General features: G+C 34.6%; 1 protein-coding gene across 1 annotated transcript in view; it reads right to left on the bottom strand.

The window, feature by feature from the left end:
* The window catches only part of LOC106688268 (uncharacterized), a gene marked incomplete at both ends in the record, with an annotated part of 120,611 nt that overhangs the window by 62,592 nt on the left and 41,484 nt on the right, over positions 1 to 16,535 (bottom strand). The window contains 1 exon segment of the mRNA XM_067048095.1: positions 4,109 to 4,276. Coding sequence (XP_066904196.1) covers positions 4,109 to 4,276 — 168 coding nt within the window.

Below are 16,535 nucleotides of genomic sequence, written 5' to 3'. Positions count from 1 at the left end.
TGTTTATTGGCAACAGTGGCATGCGCAACCCTAACGCACTACCCCACTGTTGCCGAACCCCGTATGGCAGCAATGCCAGGAAGGGGGAACAAAAAGGAAAAAAAAAAAAAAAAAAAAAAGTTCATAGACCACAGTTGGAGTGTGTCGACTAGCCTCTGAGGACTTCTTATTAATAAGATTACTATTGTCTTGTTCTTCTGTTTGTACTCTAACACTAATAGTTTTTTTTATTTTTAACTATATCAGAATAAGTTAATTGTGTGGGTAATGGGCATATTAATTCATATTTTTTCTTAGCTGCTATATAGGTAATTTTTTCGGTCTCCTCTATAGTCTGAATTTCTTTTTTCCTTAATAAAAGTTGGACACATTTTTGAAAATGACTCGTGCTTACCGGGACAATTTACACATTTTAAAGGTTTTTCGCACTGTATTCCTTCATGTCTATTTTCCTCGCAGTAACGACAAAGTGGATTGCTTTTGTGTGCCCAAATCGCATACAGACAGTATACCTAATCGGCCTTTTAATATTTTGTTTAATAGTAATATTATAAAATCCTGTTTTAATTTCGCGCGGAATAGTGAGGTATTAAATGTTAGAAGGTAATTATTGCTATTATGTTTTTCGTTATTTTAAAAATATGTGAATCTTTTAACCTCTTCTACATTTTGTGCTTTTAATTCATCTAGTGTACAAAAATTTAAATCGGGACACCATATGACACCTTGGCTTTGGTTTAACTTACCATGCGGCTCTACTTTAATCGGGACTTTATTTAACATTGTTTCACATTTTAGTAATTTTTCCGATTGTATATTTGTAAAAACTTCGACTAGGAGGGTTCCATCTTTTAATTTTTTAGCAACTTTCACTTCCCCGATCAAATTATTTATGCTTTTATGAATAAAAAACGGCGAGATTCTTCTGAAATCTATCGAATTTCCCTCTTCATCCTATTCGTCTCTTTTTATTATAAGAAACCTTATGCATTTTTCTTGTATGTCGTTTGTTTTAGTAGTATTTGTTTTAAATTTTGCTTGCTTTCGTTTTAAGGGGGGAGACTCATACATACCGTCTGATTTTATATTTAATAATTAAGATCCAAAAAAAAAATCATAACAATAGAAAATATATATATCAACTTAATGAAAAAACTAAAGACAGAGATATACTTTGTAGAAAAAAATAAAATAAAATGAATAAATGATAGTGAAAACTTATCGCTTGTAGACACAAGTACTTAATCCTTTGGAGCTCGATCCGCTAAATGCGTCCTTACCACTCAAAGTATAAACACTGACCGAGCATTTTTTACTGGAGAGTTCAATAAAAACTTCAAATTCTTGTAAATATTTTTACTCAATTATATGTGTATTACATGTTCCCATTTTTCAGGTTATTTTTTAATTCCATCCTCCCAGAACTTCTCAGATTTTTGCTCAATGAACTCCTCTATGTGCATTTTGCAGTCCTCGAGCGGATTAAAGTTTTCCCCGTCAAGATTTAAAAGGCTTGAAATAAGTGAAAATATGTTTGGGCAAGGTCTAGTGAATAGGGTAGGTGGGGGATCAATCCCAGCCAAACTCCAATAATTTCTGCCAGGTCTGCAAAGAAACGAGAGGAAGGGCGTTATCGTGATGGAAAACTATACCTTTGCGATTAGCCAATGCTGGACGCTTTTGCTCAACCGCTGCCTTTATTTGTTCGAACTGGGCACAGTATACTATAATCATATACAGATACTCAGTCTTAGAGTATCTCTCGATCAGTCAAGAGCTTAACTGAGTGCTTCTCGCTATATATATTATTTAAACATTCACTTGAAGACATTTCTGCTAATTTCATTATCACCGTCATTTTATTTTATAATATTACAGCTTTATTACAGTTATTTGTTGTGGTAGTAGTTGTTTAGTGAAGGGAAAATCAAGAAGAGAAAAGCGGTGTACGTGATAGAGACAGCTGAGTCAGAGTAGTGGGGATAATCCAATCAGTCTAAACCAAAACAAACAGGTGTGCCTTTCTTATTGTTATTATTTTTCGTTTATTCCCATCGTTTTAAAGCAATTGTGACATTTAAATTAATTTTTCATTAAATTATCAATCATGGTCAATTGCAAATTATGCGGAAAAACAGTGAGTCAGGAAGACAAAACTAAATTAGCCTGTGTCACGTACCAAAACATACTCCATGCTAAATGCATGAAAATAGATTTTACAGACTCAGAAGGCCTAAAAAAGACTAGTAAAAAATGGAAGTGTGCCAATTGCGAATCAGCATCGCGTACATTGCCAGCCGCTGAGTCTAGTACTATGTTAGACCTACTGAGGGCACTGACCGATGAAGTTAAAGAAATGAGGTGCAAACTTCAGGGTATAGACGAAATGAAGGAGATAAAAGAAACTCTGCAGAAGCAGTCGGAACTATCATTCGAGAACATGGATAGGCTACTAAAAATCGAAACACCCCTAGAAGAAGAGAAAACATATGTTGAAAAATTAACTATCGAAAACAACATGTTAAAAACAAAATAAGTAAGCTCGAAAGTCGGCTAAACCACACAAAGCAGCTTCAGCTTAAAAATACAATAGAAATAAGGGGAATCCCGGAGAAGTCGGGTGAAACCGTGACAGGCACAATCCTTAGCGTCGGAGCGGGTCTGGGCGTAAAATTGAGTACAGAAGATCTTGATCACGCCGTAAGACTCAAGCCCAAGCAGGAAGGGACCCCAGGTCCGACTATAGCAAGATTCGCCCGTCAAACGGTGACAGATGAGCTAGTTCGGCAGCGAAGAAGAAAGAGATATTCCTGTACACGCTATCTAGGCTGGGAAGAGAACAACTAAGTTTATTTTATTGGAGATGATTGGGGGGTGCGGTCAGCAAAGAAACAACAGAAATAAACAAAAAAATATTAATTTATGTCGAAGTTTCGACCTGATTTTCAGGTCTTCATCAGGGCTATAAAAAAAACAAAAAGACAACAACCATCATTTAGAGAGAAAAAAGTTGATTAATAACTATGGACAAAGACAGTAGTAGATTGATTAAATTATTATTTATGTACATATAAATGTGAGTATAAAAAAATGATACAGTGGAAAGAATTAGTTAAATTAATAATGGAGCTTATGAAAAATATATATATATTGTAAAAGGAAAGAACAGGGGATAACAAGAAATAAATGGAGGAAGGGGAATGAAGAAAGTAAGAAATGCGAGAGTAAGGTTATAGGAAGAGAATCCAGGCTACATTGATATAAATTGCAGGAAAAGCCATTAGAGTGCAGGTCAGCAAAAGCCGTTACATAAATAGAAATCTAAAGGTCATAAGATCGTAGAGATAAAATAGTCAATGTGAGAGTAAAAAACAGAAAAAGAAAAAAACCAACATAGTTTATTTTATGTTGGCTTTTCTTTTTGTTTGGTTTTTTGCTGTATCTAAACTTAATATTAGATTTTTAAACAATGTTATATCCTATTCCCCATCCAGATCCTTTTTTCCGAAATCCTACTTCTCAATAGTTCAGTCATGACTAATATCCTGAATTCCTGTAACATCAATACACAATCCCTTATTGCACACTATGATGAATTTCAAAATCCAAATGGAAACTACTTCGTAACCTATCCCTGCCAAAATCCAATAATCTCAGTTCCTTCCATGTGACTCCAGATGACCTTAATGACCATTTCTTATGCTACGCTCATAACTCCTCTACTTCCAATATTCAACACCACAATTTCAATCCTGAAGACTTCTTTTTTTACATCTGTCCTTCGATGACTAACTAAACTATTATTCATCATTAATTTACAAAATTTAATTTTTTTTTATTAAATCAAATAATAAAAATGAACAATACTAATTGGTTTTCAGACGAATAAATCAAATAATGTAAATACCAAAAAGTAGATTATCATATAAACACAAAAAAAAAAATTAATTCAAAAAACATTAACTTACAAACTGACCATAAAAAGACCATAGGTCAGGGCTGTGGTCAAGAAGGAAGAAAATATAAGTATTTATAAATAAATAAATAGTTATTACTATTTTTTCTTGCTTCTTGACCACAGCCCTGACAACTTCAAACATCAACTTACATGTAAGGATGGTCTATTTATGAAAGAAACATAAAGATATAAAATATGTAGGTACTCATCAACTTCATTATCAAAACAGGATTTTAAAAAAAACTCCCAATCTTGCCAAGTTGTTTGAGTAATGAAATATGACATGAAATTCTCCACCAATTTTGAGGCATTTTTTACCTGCAAAAAATAATAACAGTAATGATAATAAATAAATTGTATATTGACAACTTTATAAAAAAATAAATTATTTATTATCACATCAGATATAAAGAGTGGTGATGAGTTATAAACCAACACACTTATTCTCCAAAGTCCAACAGTTAATGCTGTATATGGTAAGCAGCATTAGTTGACTATGGCACTAAGTTAGTAAACATTAAAATTTTGCACATTAGTAAACAAAAAAAATTTGTACTGGAATGTTAATGGTTTTAAAAATATCGATGATATAGCTAAAGTGTACAGTTCAAATCAATTAATTTTCCCATATCCCATTCTCTACTCCTAATTATGAAATTATTGAGGCACCTGCCATTAAGGAAAGATTTTATGGACGGGACAGTGGGGGGACTAGGCCTTATATATTATTCATCATGTTATAATATTACTGTTTCAGATAAATGTCAATATTGGATTTTTGTTAGGATTAAGTGCAATAAGTTTGTGTTTATATTGGGAATTTTTTACTTTAAACCATCAATAAATCTTGTCTTGGTTTTGACATTATTTGAAACCAATATAAATAGAATTATAGATAAATATAGAGACACTCCGTTTTTAATAATTGGGGATGCTAAATGCCTATTTTCTTATCTTAATTAGGGTGAGGAGCCTTTATTCTAAAAAAGCTACTTAAGTCATGAAAGGAAAAGAAATTCAAAAAACCATGCAATCAAAGTGATAAAATATTTGTAGAATTTTTAGAATTAAATTTTTTCAATATTATTAATGGAAGATCTGCTGGGGATGAGAGGAGAAATTTTACTTATTGCAGTTCCCAATCTATTTTCTGTCATCTAAATACTATGATTTTGAAGGATCCCAAATTTATACAGCCTCAGATGTTTTCCCAATTCAGTTACTGTAGAATATTTGTGTATATGCCTGTATTAATTCCTCATGCTCTAAAATAATACAAGAAAGGAATATGAGTTTGTTATGGAATCCTTGTCTGTCAATGATTTATTGTGACAATATGTCAAATTGCATCAATGTTTATCTTGAATCACTTGATATGAGCAAATTAAATGATAATTTGGTTCATAGAATAATTCAAATTACTAAAAATTTAAATCTAATAAAATTTTTTGGAGACAAAGTATATAAAAATACGAAATAAACTTACAAATACATACAAAATTTGACTGATGACTGGCTCCTGTATATAAAAGTGCTATTTAATAAAATATTGCAAACTGAAAAACTACTTAAATCATGGATCAATGTTATATTTGTAATGTTACATAATGAAGGTAATGTGAATAATCCAGAAAATTACAGGTGTATTGCCCTAAAAGCCTAAAAGCTATTGAAATCTTGACCACCATATTATACAATAGATTATTTATCTGGGCAGAGAAACTGATGCTCTTCCAGAATCTCATTCGATATTTTGGCTGGACAGAGGCTGCTTGGATAATATTTTTGTTTTAAAAGCCCTCTCACAAATTAAGTTATTAAAACATGCCCGTATTGCGTACAATGTATTTGTAGATTTTCAGAGAACTTTTAATTTTGTCTCACATTCCAAACTTTGTTCAATGGGAATAAGTGGCAAATTCCTTCGACTGCTAAGATTTATACAATAACACAACCATGCAGGTAAAACGTAGTAATCATTTGAGTAATCCAATAGAAATTACTGAGGGAGTCCCCAGCTATTCTCTTTACACACTGCGGATATACATATTTTTTTCAGAGGAATCCAATGAAATGAGGATATCTCCGTACCCTTAGTTATGACCCTTATTTATGCAGATGATTTAGTTTTAATCAGTGACTCTCTGATTAATATACAATTGAAACTAAATATTTTAAATAGATATTGTATATTAAATTCCTAATAAAATATATCAAAAACAAAATTGTTAAAAACTTATATGGGTAGGCCCAAGAGAGGCAAAAATATATACTTCAATGTATTATTCAAGAAAGACCTGAATATAATTACCTTTATATAACTTTTAATTTACCTTGGTTACCTTTGAAATTACCTTGGTATTCTTTGAACCTACAGAAGCTTTGTCCAGCTTGTAATAGAATGGCATAGGAGAATTTTTATTATTTTTTATCAAACTTTCCTGTACATTAAGAGAAACAAATCTGATACATACTGAAACTAAACAATATTAGCCCAAATTATTTGTATGAATTTCTGTTAGTACCCTCATGATTAGACCTTAAACTTGTATTTATTGATGTAACCCAAAATCTTATACTTAGAGCTGGATACTTATTTTCTCAATAGGATGAGCAGGTTTTGTTTCTTTTATATTGTTAAATATGCAGTGACTTATAAAACCAATGTATAACACGAATATTCAGAATTAAGTCATTTTGTTTGTCCCTTTATTTTCTACACAATTAATCTTAAAGAAAAAGTATAGTACTTATTTATGTTGAAAGTTTCAATTATTTTATAATTATATACTCTAGGTGTTTTTTCTATAACCTATAGCTAAGGCTACCGACATACATAAGATAAGAGATACATAGGGTAACTGAAAGAAATATGTATCACACAATTCACTGACCAACAATTTTTTATGTCCTAAGGACACTAATCCATATTATATCACTAAAATTTAAATTACAGAGAAATTATTATAAAAGATAAATTAAGTATGAGTGGTTAAAAGTAATTATTTTATTAACTAACCAATACTATCTAAAAGTATTTTACTCACTGGGCATTTTTTATAGAAATTAAATACTTTAGAAATTATATTAACACCAGTTTTTCCTTTAAGATGGTTTGTGTAAAAATAAGTTTTAGCTTCTTCCAAAACAGATTTACTTTCATCATAAAGACACATTAAAAAATTCAGATCTATCTCAGGAGAAGTGACTACTTTTAAAAATCTGAAATAATATAAATTTTTAAATTCATGATTAATAATTAAATATTTTAAAAGCAAAAATAAAACTAAGTCATGTTTATCGATCTTATGGTATATTATTTCAGTATTTACAAATATCATTTTAAACAAAATAAGAGAAGATGGTCGGGGGTGTAGTCAGCAAAAATAAACAAAACTTATTTATTTGTTTTGTGCCGACACTTCGACCTGAATTTTAGGCCTTCATCAGGGCTGAAAAACAAAACAAGATAACAACCTTAATTCATAGACCATAACAATATAAAGAACAAAATAATAAACAAAAACTTGGAAACATAACAATAAATTAAGTAAATAATAGTTCATTGATATCTTCGATTAGTATCAATTAACTATTGTCTTATATTAGTATCAATCAACTACTATCTACTATCTACTTATTGTTATGTATCTTTCCAACTTTATTATTATGTTATTTATATTATTATGGTCTCTGTATCAAGGTTGTCATCTCGGTTTGTTTTTCAGCCCTGATGATGGCCTGAAATTCAGGTCGAAATGTTGTTACAAATAAATAAATGATAATAGTTTATTTGTGTATTTTTGCTTACCGCACCTCCAACCATCTTTTCCTCATATTAATCTATAGTCCAATATTAACATCTTGTAAACTAAATGAGATGGTATATACTACAAAACAAAAAATTGATAAAAATAACATATTGTAAAATATTTAAAATTAAGTGCACTACAAAAATAGGATAAAAAGATGGACTATAAGTTGAATAATAAAAACTATAAACTGAGTTATATATTTTGTAGTTTGTAAAAACCTTAAATATATAATGAAAGACAATAAATTGCAGGTTATCTTAATACTCTCCTTCTCTCAGATTCTCCTAATAGGTTATACCTCATCGACCTAAATTTTATCTAGAACTATTTATTGTACTTTACCAATCCACACGTCATACATCCTTAATACACAAATACCTGGCTTGATCTATTTGTCATTAATTCTCAAAACCTCTTGACCTCCTCTCAAATTCCTAGATCCTTTTTTTCATCCTATGACCTTGTCAATATTAACATCTCTAAGAAAATAAGTAAGAACTATCTCGATTATTTAACCATAGAAAACATTGATCCCTCTTCTTAGAGTCTATTCATTCTATTTTTCCCATTGATGACACAGTCGAATGTTTCTCTTAAAATCTCCTCACATTCCTTAATCACCATAGTCCTTTTCTTCTTCTACAGCATTTTTCCTTTAAATGGCCAGGTCAGGGATAAAAATGAGGAATTCTAAGGTTCTCCTGAGGTCCTCAAGACTTCCATAGAGCTTTCTCTGCAACTCAGTTGGAGAGAGCCACATCAGTCCACTTTGTTTGGAAAACAGCTAGCACGTTTGGAGTATGTGCTCAGCTTTCAGATCACCTTCTCTACACTAGCAGAGCCAATAAGAAGCTTCTGGAATAAGTGGCCACTGAGACAGTTGTGCCCTGTTTGTAAGCACAAAATGTGGAACTGTTCTCGCTGGGTGAGTTGGTGGATGGCATCTTTGGGGTCATGATGTGGGTGGCTCCTAATGGTGGCTTTATTAAGCATGTTTATTTCATTGAAGCTGAGGTAACAGTCGAAATGCAGGCCAGAGGCCTCCTCCTTGGACAGCTCCTCTGGCCTCTTGTTTCCAGTAAGGACACAGTTTCCATGAATCCACTAAAGGATGACTCTCTTGAACATGATTATCAGGGCTTTTAAGTCCTTGGCAAGTTTTCTCAGGCCTTTTCCCCACTTGGACTAGAGGGTCTGCAACACATGCTGCATCAGTAAGAAACACAATTTCGAAGTTTTTGGGCCTCTTTAGTGTCTTTAGCAGTTTTGACACTTCACAGATTGCTTCTTAACTTCCTGCTCAGCCCGATAATTCGAACAAGCAAAGCCAGAATAGTCTTTTCAATAATGTTCCTGTAAATGGATATGGGTCTCATCAGTGCATATTGAGTCCACTCATCTTTTGTGTGCTTGTTATTCATGTGCAGCAGGGAAAGATATTTCATAAGCTCCACAGGAGAGTTCTCCTTTTTGATACCAGGGATGGTTAGAAAGTTTTGTGGTTTTAGATATTATAGCCAGGGAGGGCTGTCTTCTACTACTGTCTTTGACTGTTCTATGGGCACCAGTCTTTCATGGAATTCAGAGGCCAACTTTGAAAAGAAGGGCAGAATGCTTTGAGCTTAATTAGTATTTCTTTCTGCTACCCTTTTTTGGAAGGGATGATTCTGGACAGACTTGGCTTTTGCATCTAGATGCAGGAGTTTCATATCTCTCCTGTTCTCTATCGAAGGAAACTTTGTAAGGGCCTCTATTTGGCCAACTGGAGGGAATTTAATTGTGCTTGTCATAATCCTTAGTCCCTGATTTTGAACAGTTCAAAATTTTTGGAGGTTTGAGGCAGCAGCAGCAATCTCCTAGCTGGTTCTTCCATACACCAAAGTGGGCCTGACATAGCCAGTGTGTGAGGACCTGAATATTCTCATGTCTGCACTCCAGGTAAGCCCAGCAATGTTTTCCATCAAGGTGGTTCTTGTCATTCCCTTACACATAGAATGCTCAATGTGATGTTTCCATGAGAGACTTAAGTCAATTTTAATGCCAAAGTAAGTGGGCATTCATCTTTAGCCAGATTTGTCTGATTAAATTTCACCTCGAGATCTTCTCCTTTAGAAATATTTTTGGAGTTCTATCAATGGGTAGATTCTCCACATGTTTTTATCATGTCATAATATCACTTACAGCAAATTTACTTGATGTGTATTATGTATACAGTTGTAAATATCAATAAATAAATTATTAAAAAAAAAATTTCAGATTAATAACATCCGGTATATTTATGGAAGACTAAAGATTGAGTAGTTAGTTTTCGTCAGGTTAACGGTCAAAGTCCATTTCTCGGTCCACTGACAGAGACTATCCAGAGCATGCATCCAGCCTATGCATTCTGTATTTCACTGCTAGGATAGAAGTCTATCTACTCCAGAGAGAGATGTCACCTGAGAACAGAGACTATCTATCTACCTATCCGTGGCGCTACAGCCCAGTTTGGACCTTGACCTCCTCAATGAGTCTTCCCCATATAGCTTGATCTTGTGTGGCCGCTCTCCAGTTGTGGATGCTCAGAAGTTCTCTGGAATTCCTGATGACGCCATCCTCCCATCTCAGCCTTGGCCTGCCTCTTCCTCTGGTCTGATGCAGCCTACCGTCCAGCAACCTCCTCGGGATCTCAACCACTGACATCCTGACGACATGGCCAGCCCAGTGCAGCCTTTCCATCCTTATGTGCCGCATCACATCTCCCTCATCGAACAGCTCGTAGACCTCCCTGTTGGTTCGCCTCCTCCAATTCTCGCCAACCTTGACACAGCCAAATATTCGGCGCAGAATTTTTCTTTCGAAGATCAAGATTTCCTTTTCTTCAGCACTTGTCAGGGTCCAGGCTTCCGATCCGTAAGTGAGGACTGACCGGATTAGTGTCTTGTAGAGCTGGCATTTGGTGCGGCGAGTGACAGCTCGACTCCTCAAGTGCTTCCTGAGTCCAAAATAGCATCTGTTAGCCTTCATAAGACGCTGGCTTGTTTCCAGAGTGATCCTGTTATTGCTGCTGACTAATGACCCTAAATAGGTGAACTGGTCAACACATTCAAACATAAATGGACCCATCTTCACCTCTCCACCAACAGCAACCATTATACCATGTCCAACTCGCCTATGTTTAATTTTTGCTTGGTTAATCGTCATGCCTATTGCTTCTGATGCTTCAGCTAGCCTCAGAAATGCATCCATCAGCGCCTGAAAGGATCTCGCCACCAGGTCCAAGTCATTGGCACCTGTACCAACCTATCACGGGACGTGACGACCGTGCGGGTTGGGGCGCAGGTCCCAGGTCCCAGTGCGCTCGGTTCGGAACGTTGTAGGTTCGATTCCCACCTGGGGCAGTTAAATATTAATTTTTCGGCGGTCCCGAAGAATGAATCTTGACACTCCCACCTTGGTTAGTATGCAGCGGCAACCTAGGTAGCCGTCAGGGGTTGGCAAAAAGGACCCATAGGTCCACTTGCCGGACTTGTTCCCCCCACCAAATACCAGTACCAGCCTGTCAATGATTGTTCCAGAGGTTTGTATTCCAAAATCCCTAATTTCCTTTTCGAGGGCCAGATTAAACAATTGACATCCGAGACCATCGCCCTGCTTCACCCCCCTCCTGGACTCAAATTCCGATGAGAGTTCTCCCTGAATGCGAACTGAGCATTTCACCTCATCTATTGTGATTCTTATTAGGCGCACCAGTTTGGGAGGGATCCCAAAACCTTACAGCGCTTCATATAGCGTGGACCGTTTAATGCAGTCGTAGGCACTCTTAAAATAGACAAACAAATGGTGTGTTGTCATCCTGTACTCTATGGATTTCTCCAAAATAGTCCTCAGGCTGAACATCTGGTCAACTGTCGATCTTCCTCCCCTGAATCCCGCCTGGTATCTTCCTACTTCCCTTTCAGCAAATGGACGTAGCTTCATGTAAAGAACGCAGGAAAAAACCTTATAGGCACACTGGAGGAGGGTTATGATTAGTTGATGCACTCCAGAATATCTCCTTTCTTATGAAGTGGAGTTATTATACCCTTCTTCCATTCCTCCGGGATTCTTTCTTCGATCCAAATGGTTAGGATGATGTTATACAGAGCTTTATGAAGTTCTTCACTACCATACCTGAGAAGCTCAGCCAGTATTCCATCTTCTCCTGGTGCTTTATTGTTATCGAAGCGAATGAGGGCATCCACGACATCATCAAATGTTGATGGATCAGGGGATGCAAATCGTTCAATGAGAATAGAGACGCTTTGACATTATTTGGCAGATCCTTTGTAATGTCTTTCATGACATATTAGGAAAAGTTTTGCTCCTTAGGGCACACCATTTTCGAACTTCCTAGTCTGGCTCCTCGTTTTTCTTGAGCTGAATCATTGTTACCTGAACTGAGAGCACCAGTGAAAAGATTTCCTCCTGCCAGGTAGAATATGCGCTGAGAATTATTATTTTTGTGTTGGAAATGTATGGAAAATAAAAATAAAAAGAAAGAAGGAAAAAGAAAAATATGCTTGCAGACAAAAATGAATTAAAGAAAAGAAAATCAACATAAATAATTAAATAAAGCAATAATGTTTTAAAGACATATTGAACAAAAAAATTAATATATAAATTATAAAAGAAAGAAATAAACAAATTAAAAAAAATATGAAACAAATTACTTCTATGTGTTCAGAAGAAAAAGAGGAAAACAAAAAATATTTATAGTATTTTTATAATAAAGAAAGAAGAAAAACTGTTGAGATACGGGCCGTGAGAAATATGTATAAAGAAAAAATAGGGGCCCTTGTGGCATAAGTGTATGTGGCCTGGTCAGATGCATAGGATGTACTAATAAGAGCCCTTGCTGGGGATCGGATGCTAAACAATCCAGGCTCATGATATTTGCAATGTTTATAATCAGCGACTGCCTGCAGTTTACGTAAAAGAGATCGCGCACGCACACGAAAACATTTTTTTACATTAGAAAGAAATGTCTTATATAATTAAAAGTAAATCAAATTACAAATTGATTGATAAATTTACAAAATAAATAAAACAAATAAAAATTACAACTTTTTTTTTAATGTTGCTTCAACACTCATTTTTCAATCCTTAAGATAGTCGTTAGTAGGGCTTTACCATTTATTCTTATGTTGGCTGCTTTTAGTAGTAAGCCCTCTTTCCATACCTTTTCGAGGTCAACGCAGACTGCAACTGTGTGCTTCTGTTTTTAAAAACCGTCCTCTATTTCTTGAGGGATGTAGGCAACTTGGTCTTCAGTAGAATGGAAACTGCAAAAGGGTGTTTGTTCGGGAACTATGAGGTCACTCCTTTATAGGAGCCAGATGAACCGATTATTCACTAATCTTCCCATGCAACTAAGAAGAGAGATGGGCTTTTAGGTCAGTCTCCAGCTATCCTTCCTTTAGAACTGGTATAATTAGTCCTTCCTTCCAGGATAACTTTTATTTCTAGAATGTTTCTCCAGATGATTTAAGACCAGAACTAATGATTACAGCCCATACCTAATTCTTGTAAAAGTGATTGAACTTTATATATATAGATGATTGACTGTATTTTTCTAAATATGAAGGAAATAGTTGGGCGTGCGGTATAAATAACAACTATTTTTTGTTCCTTTTGACCGCACCCCCGACCATTTCCTTCATATTATTAAAATTTATTTCCCCACAATTCTTCCTGTCCTGCACGTATATAATTTTTTCCAACAAAATTATATTTTCCCCAAAGCATAGAAAGGAAAGTCTTGGTTTGTTCACAAAAGAAAGATCTTTTTTCTTCTTCATTTCATCTAATTTGTCCAAATCACGGAAAAGATTTGTACACTCCCAACTTAATGAATTTCTTGAGCAAAAACTCTCCTTAATCTTCCCCAATATGGTTTTTGATTCTAACATTCCACTGAATCCACTTTATTGAAAATTTCCCAAGGCCTCCATCTACATCTACATCAAGGATCTTCCTGATTTCATTCAAACAATTCCATTTATTTGCTAATAATCACCAAATTTATGGCCTATTTACAATGCTCTGGGATCTTTTAAAGAACCCCTCTCTGAATATATACATTGTCTGCTTATGAAATCACTGGTTTTATTTTTTAAACAAAGGCAATAAGGCATTATGAGGAGCAGATTGGAACAAGAGTACTTGGTCCAGAATGTTATGGGTTGAATTACCACTAGCTCAGTCAATTTTTATCTCTTAGTGATCCCGAGAAATGAATATTGATATTCCCACAGTAGGATTGCATAGATTCTCAATGAAGGACTAGAGAAAAAAACAGAGATAATGGAAAGGTTTTAAAGGTAGCTACTACTGATGTTCAATTTTTCCACGTGTAGTACACCCCCAGATAGTTCAGCAGAAACCAGGACTTGCGGAAGTTCATTTCTGAAGTATATATAGAGAATATTTTGATTGTGGATATTAGTAAGGGAAGGGGGTATTTAGATGACTTTTAAAGAAAAGTTGATATTATAAAGAATGTTTATGACAAAGGCCCTGTTTCATAATAAAGTACAAACTAATACTATTAATCTTGTAGATTTAATTTAATACATTCATACTAACTTGAACAATAGTAACTTGTACTTTAGTACTTTTAAACTCTTGTAATATCAATAATAGTCATCCCTATTATGAAAAAAATAAGTATTAGTGTTATTAACACGTTGTTTCAATGATTGTATTTATGAACCAATACTATTAGTTTTCATTAGGGAACTTTTTTTTACTGATTTAACTTTTTTGGACTTTTTAATTGCCGTGTATGGGGCTTCGGGGCATCTAAGTCCGGCTAGGGGTTCCCCATACACGTATTACATTGAAATTTATTCATATATTAATGTAAAATATTATGTATTTGTATTTATATTTATATTATGTATCTCTATCGGTTCCTGATGGGAACGAGGCGTCTTTGTTAACGCTATAATAGATAATTACCTTGTAAATAGTATTTTTAGTATTTAGTTTTATAGTTTTAGTTATATAGTTTTATTAGTATTTAATTTAGTTACATTTATTTTTATTTGTATTGCTTTATTTAGATTTAGTTATTTGAAAAGAAAAATGTGTAATTATATTTGTTTGTAATAATGTGTAATAGAGACTGTTGCTAGGGGTGATAATTGTTGCTAAGAAGAGTTACCTAGCAAGGGACCGACCATCTTAGTTTTTAGACCAGTTCCGGCTAATTAGTGGCCGTGGTAGCGTCTATGCAGCCCTGTCTGCCCTTATAATTTAATAGTTTGGACATTTTTAGTGAGTTAGTGAGTCATTACAGTTCGGAACCAGACCTTTTCTGTGTTTCCACTTTATTAATTGCAGTTCTGACTAATTAGTGGCCCTGGTAGCGTCATTAGCAGCCCTGTCTGCGTTCATTTTGTCGGCTCGCCTAATACAACACGACTGTTGGATATTGGGACCATCAATGAGCCACTACACCAACTCTGGACCATTGCAGCGATTTATTTAGCAACAAGAGCTGCGACCTATCTCGGCAGCAATCTTCCTCGGATCTATCGGTCGGAGTGAAGCAAACGTTTCGTCGAGCAGTATTTATTTTACATATTTATATTGTTTGTAAATTTGTCTCTTTTGTTTTCTTAATTTATTTATCTAATTTTATTTTTATCTGAAAGGCCTTTTTATTTTTACTTGTATGTTTTGTTTGTTAGTTTTTAGTTTTTTTACCATGTTTAAATTGAACCAAATAAATGTTTAATCTGAGCCAGTTTGTTTTTTGTTCATTTTTAAAGCCTTCCAACAAAAATACATAGTTGATTTGAGGTGGCTTTAACAGTCTTTGTTACATATTTTATATTTACAATCATATATACATTATCAAGAATAATATTATGAGAGAGCATGTTAGACCTGTTTCTTTATACTTTAATTGTTATATTATGAATTGAGAAGTAACAGTTGGGATCTTTGATATTTATACTGACTCTAAGTTATTAATTTTATTCTTGCCATTCAAATTACAACAGAAAAGTTCTTACTTGTTTTAATGCGCTTGTCAAGCTTGGCTGTAGTAGCTAAGCGGATCTTGAGCCCCGCGTCAAGCCGATCCTTGCCGCGACTGCTGATGAATACCTACGAGGTGTAACTTCCTCCTCTGGCCTCCAACTGGTCTTCCCTCAGACTGTCTTCAAGTGTCCATCTCTCCCAGACTGTGCTCAAGTCTCCATCTCTCCCAGACTGTGTCCAACTCTGTTCCTCCTACCCTTTTTGCTTATTTTCTCCCCTCTCCTTCTGACTCCTCCTTTTGATTTCTGTTCTTCTGATTAGTTTTTTTATGTTCAGGGGTGGTGAGAAGGTCCAATGACCTTCGGCGAAAGTCGGTCTTTTTCCTACCTTTCATGTTTAAATTAAGGCGGCTTTCTTCTTTGACTGTATTTTCCCCGAGGTATTTAAAGTGGCCACGAGTAAGATAAGGGATGTTTATTTGTTTATCTCTGCCTACACGGTCAACCGTTCCCAGGGGTGCATACACTCTGTACATTACTTTAAATGTTTTACTGATCAGGTCTCTGCCTAGGCCTGGCGGTTCCTTTGGCATGCCGACACAAGAAATTACTTCAAGTTAAAAAATTCCAGCTGGTGCCTCTCATACATATCATAATATCCCACACCTCAGATTTCATCATTTAAAATAATGAAGTTTGATCACTTCAACAATATAATATATTAATATATTTTTTGAATTAAAAAAAAAAAAA

This window comes from Halyomorpha halys, unplaced genomic scaffold (genome assembly GCF_000696795.3).
Source record: "Halyomorpha halys isolate HHAL.00 unplaced genomic scaffold, Hhal_1.1 Scaffold1094.1, whole genome shotgun sequence".
NCBI lineage: Eukaryota > Metazoa > Arthropoda > Insecta > Hemiptera > Pentatomidae > Halyomorpha > Halyomorpha halys.
The sequence above is the reverse complement of the archived record's forward strand: the minus strand, read 5'-3'. Positions and strand labels throughout refer to the sequence as shown.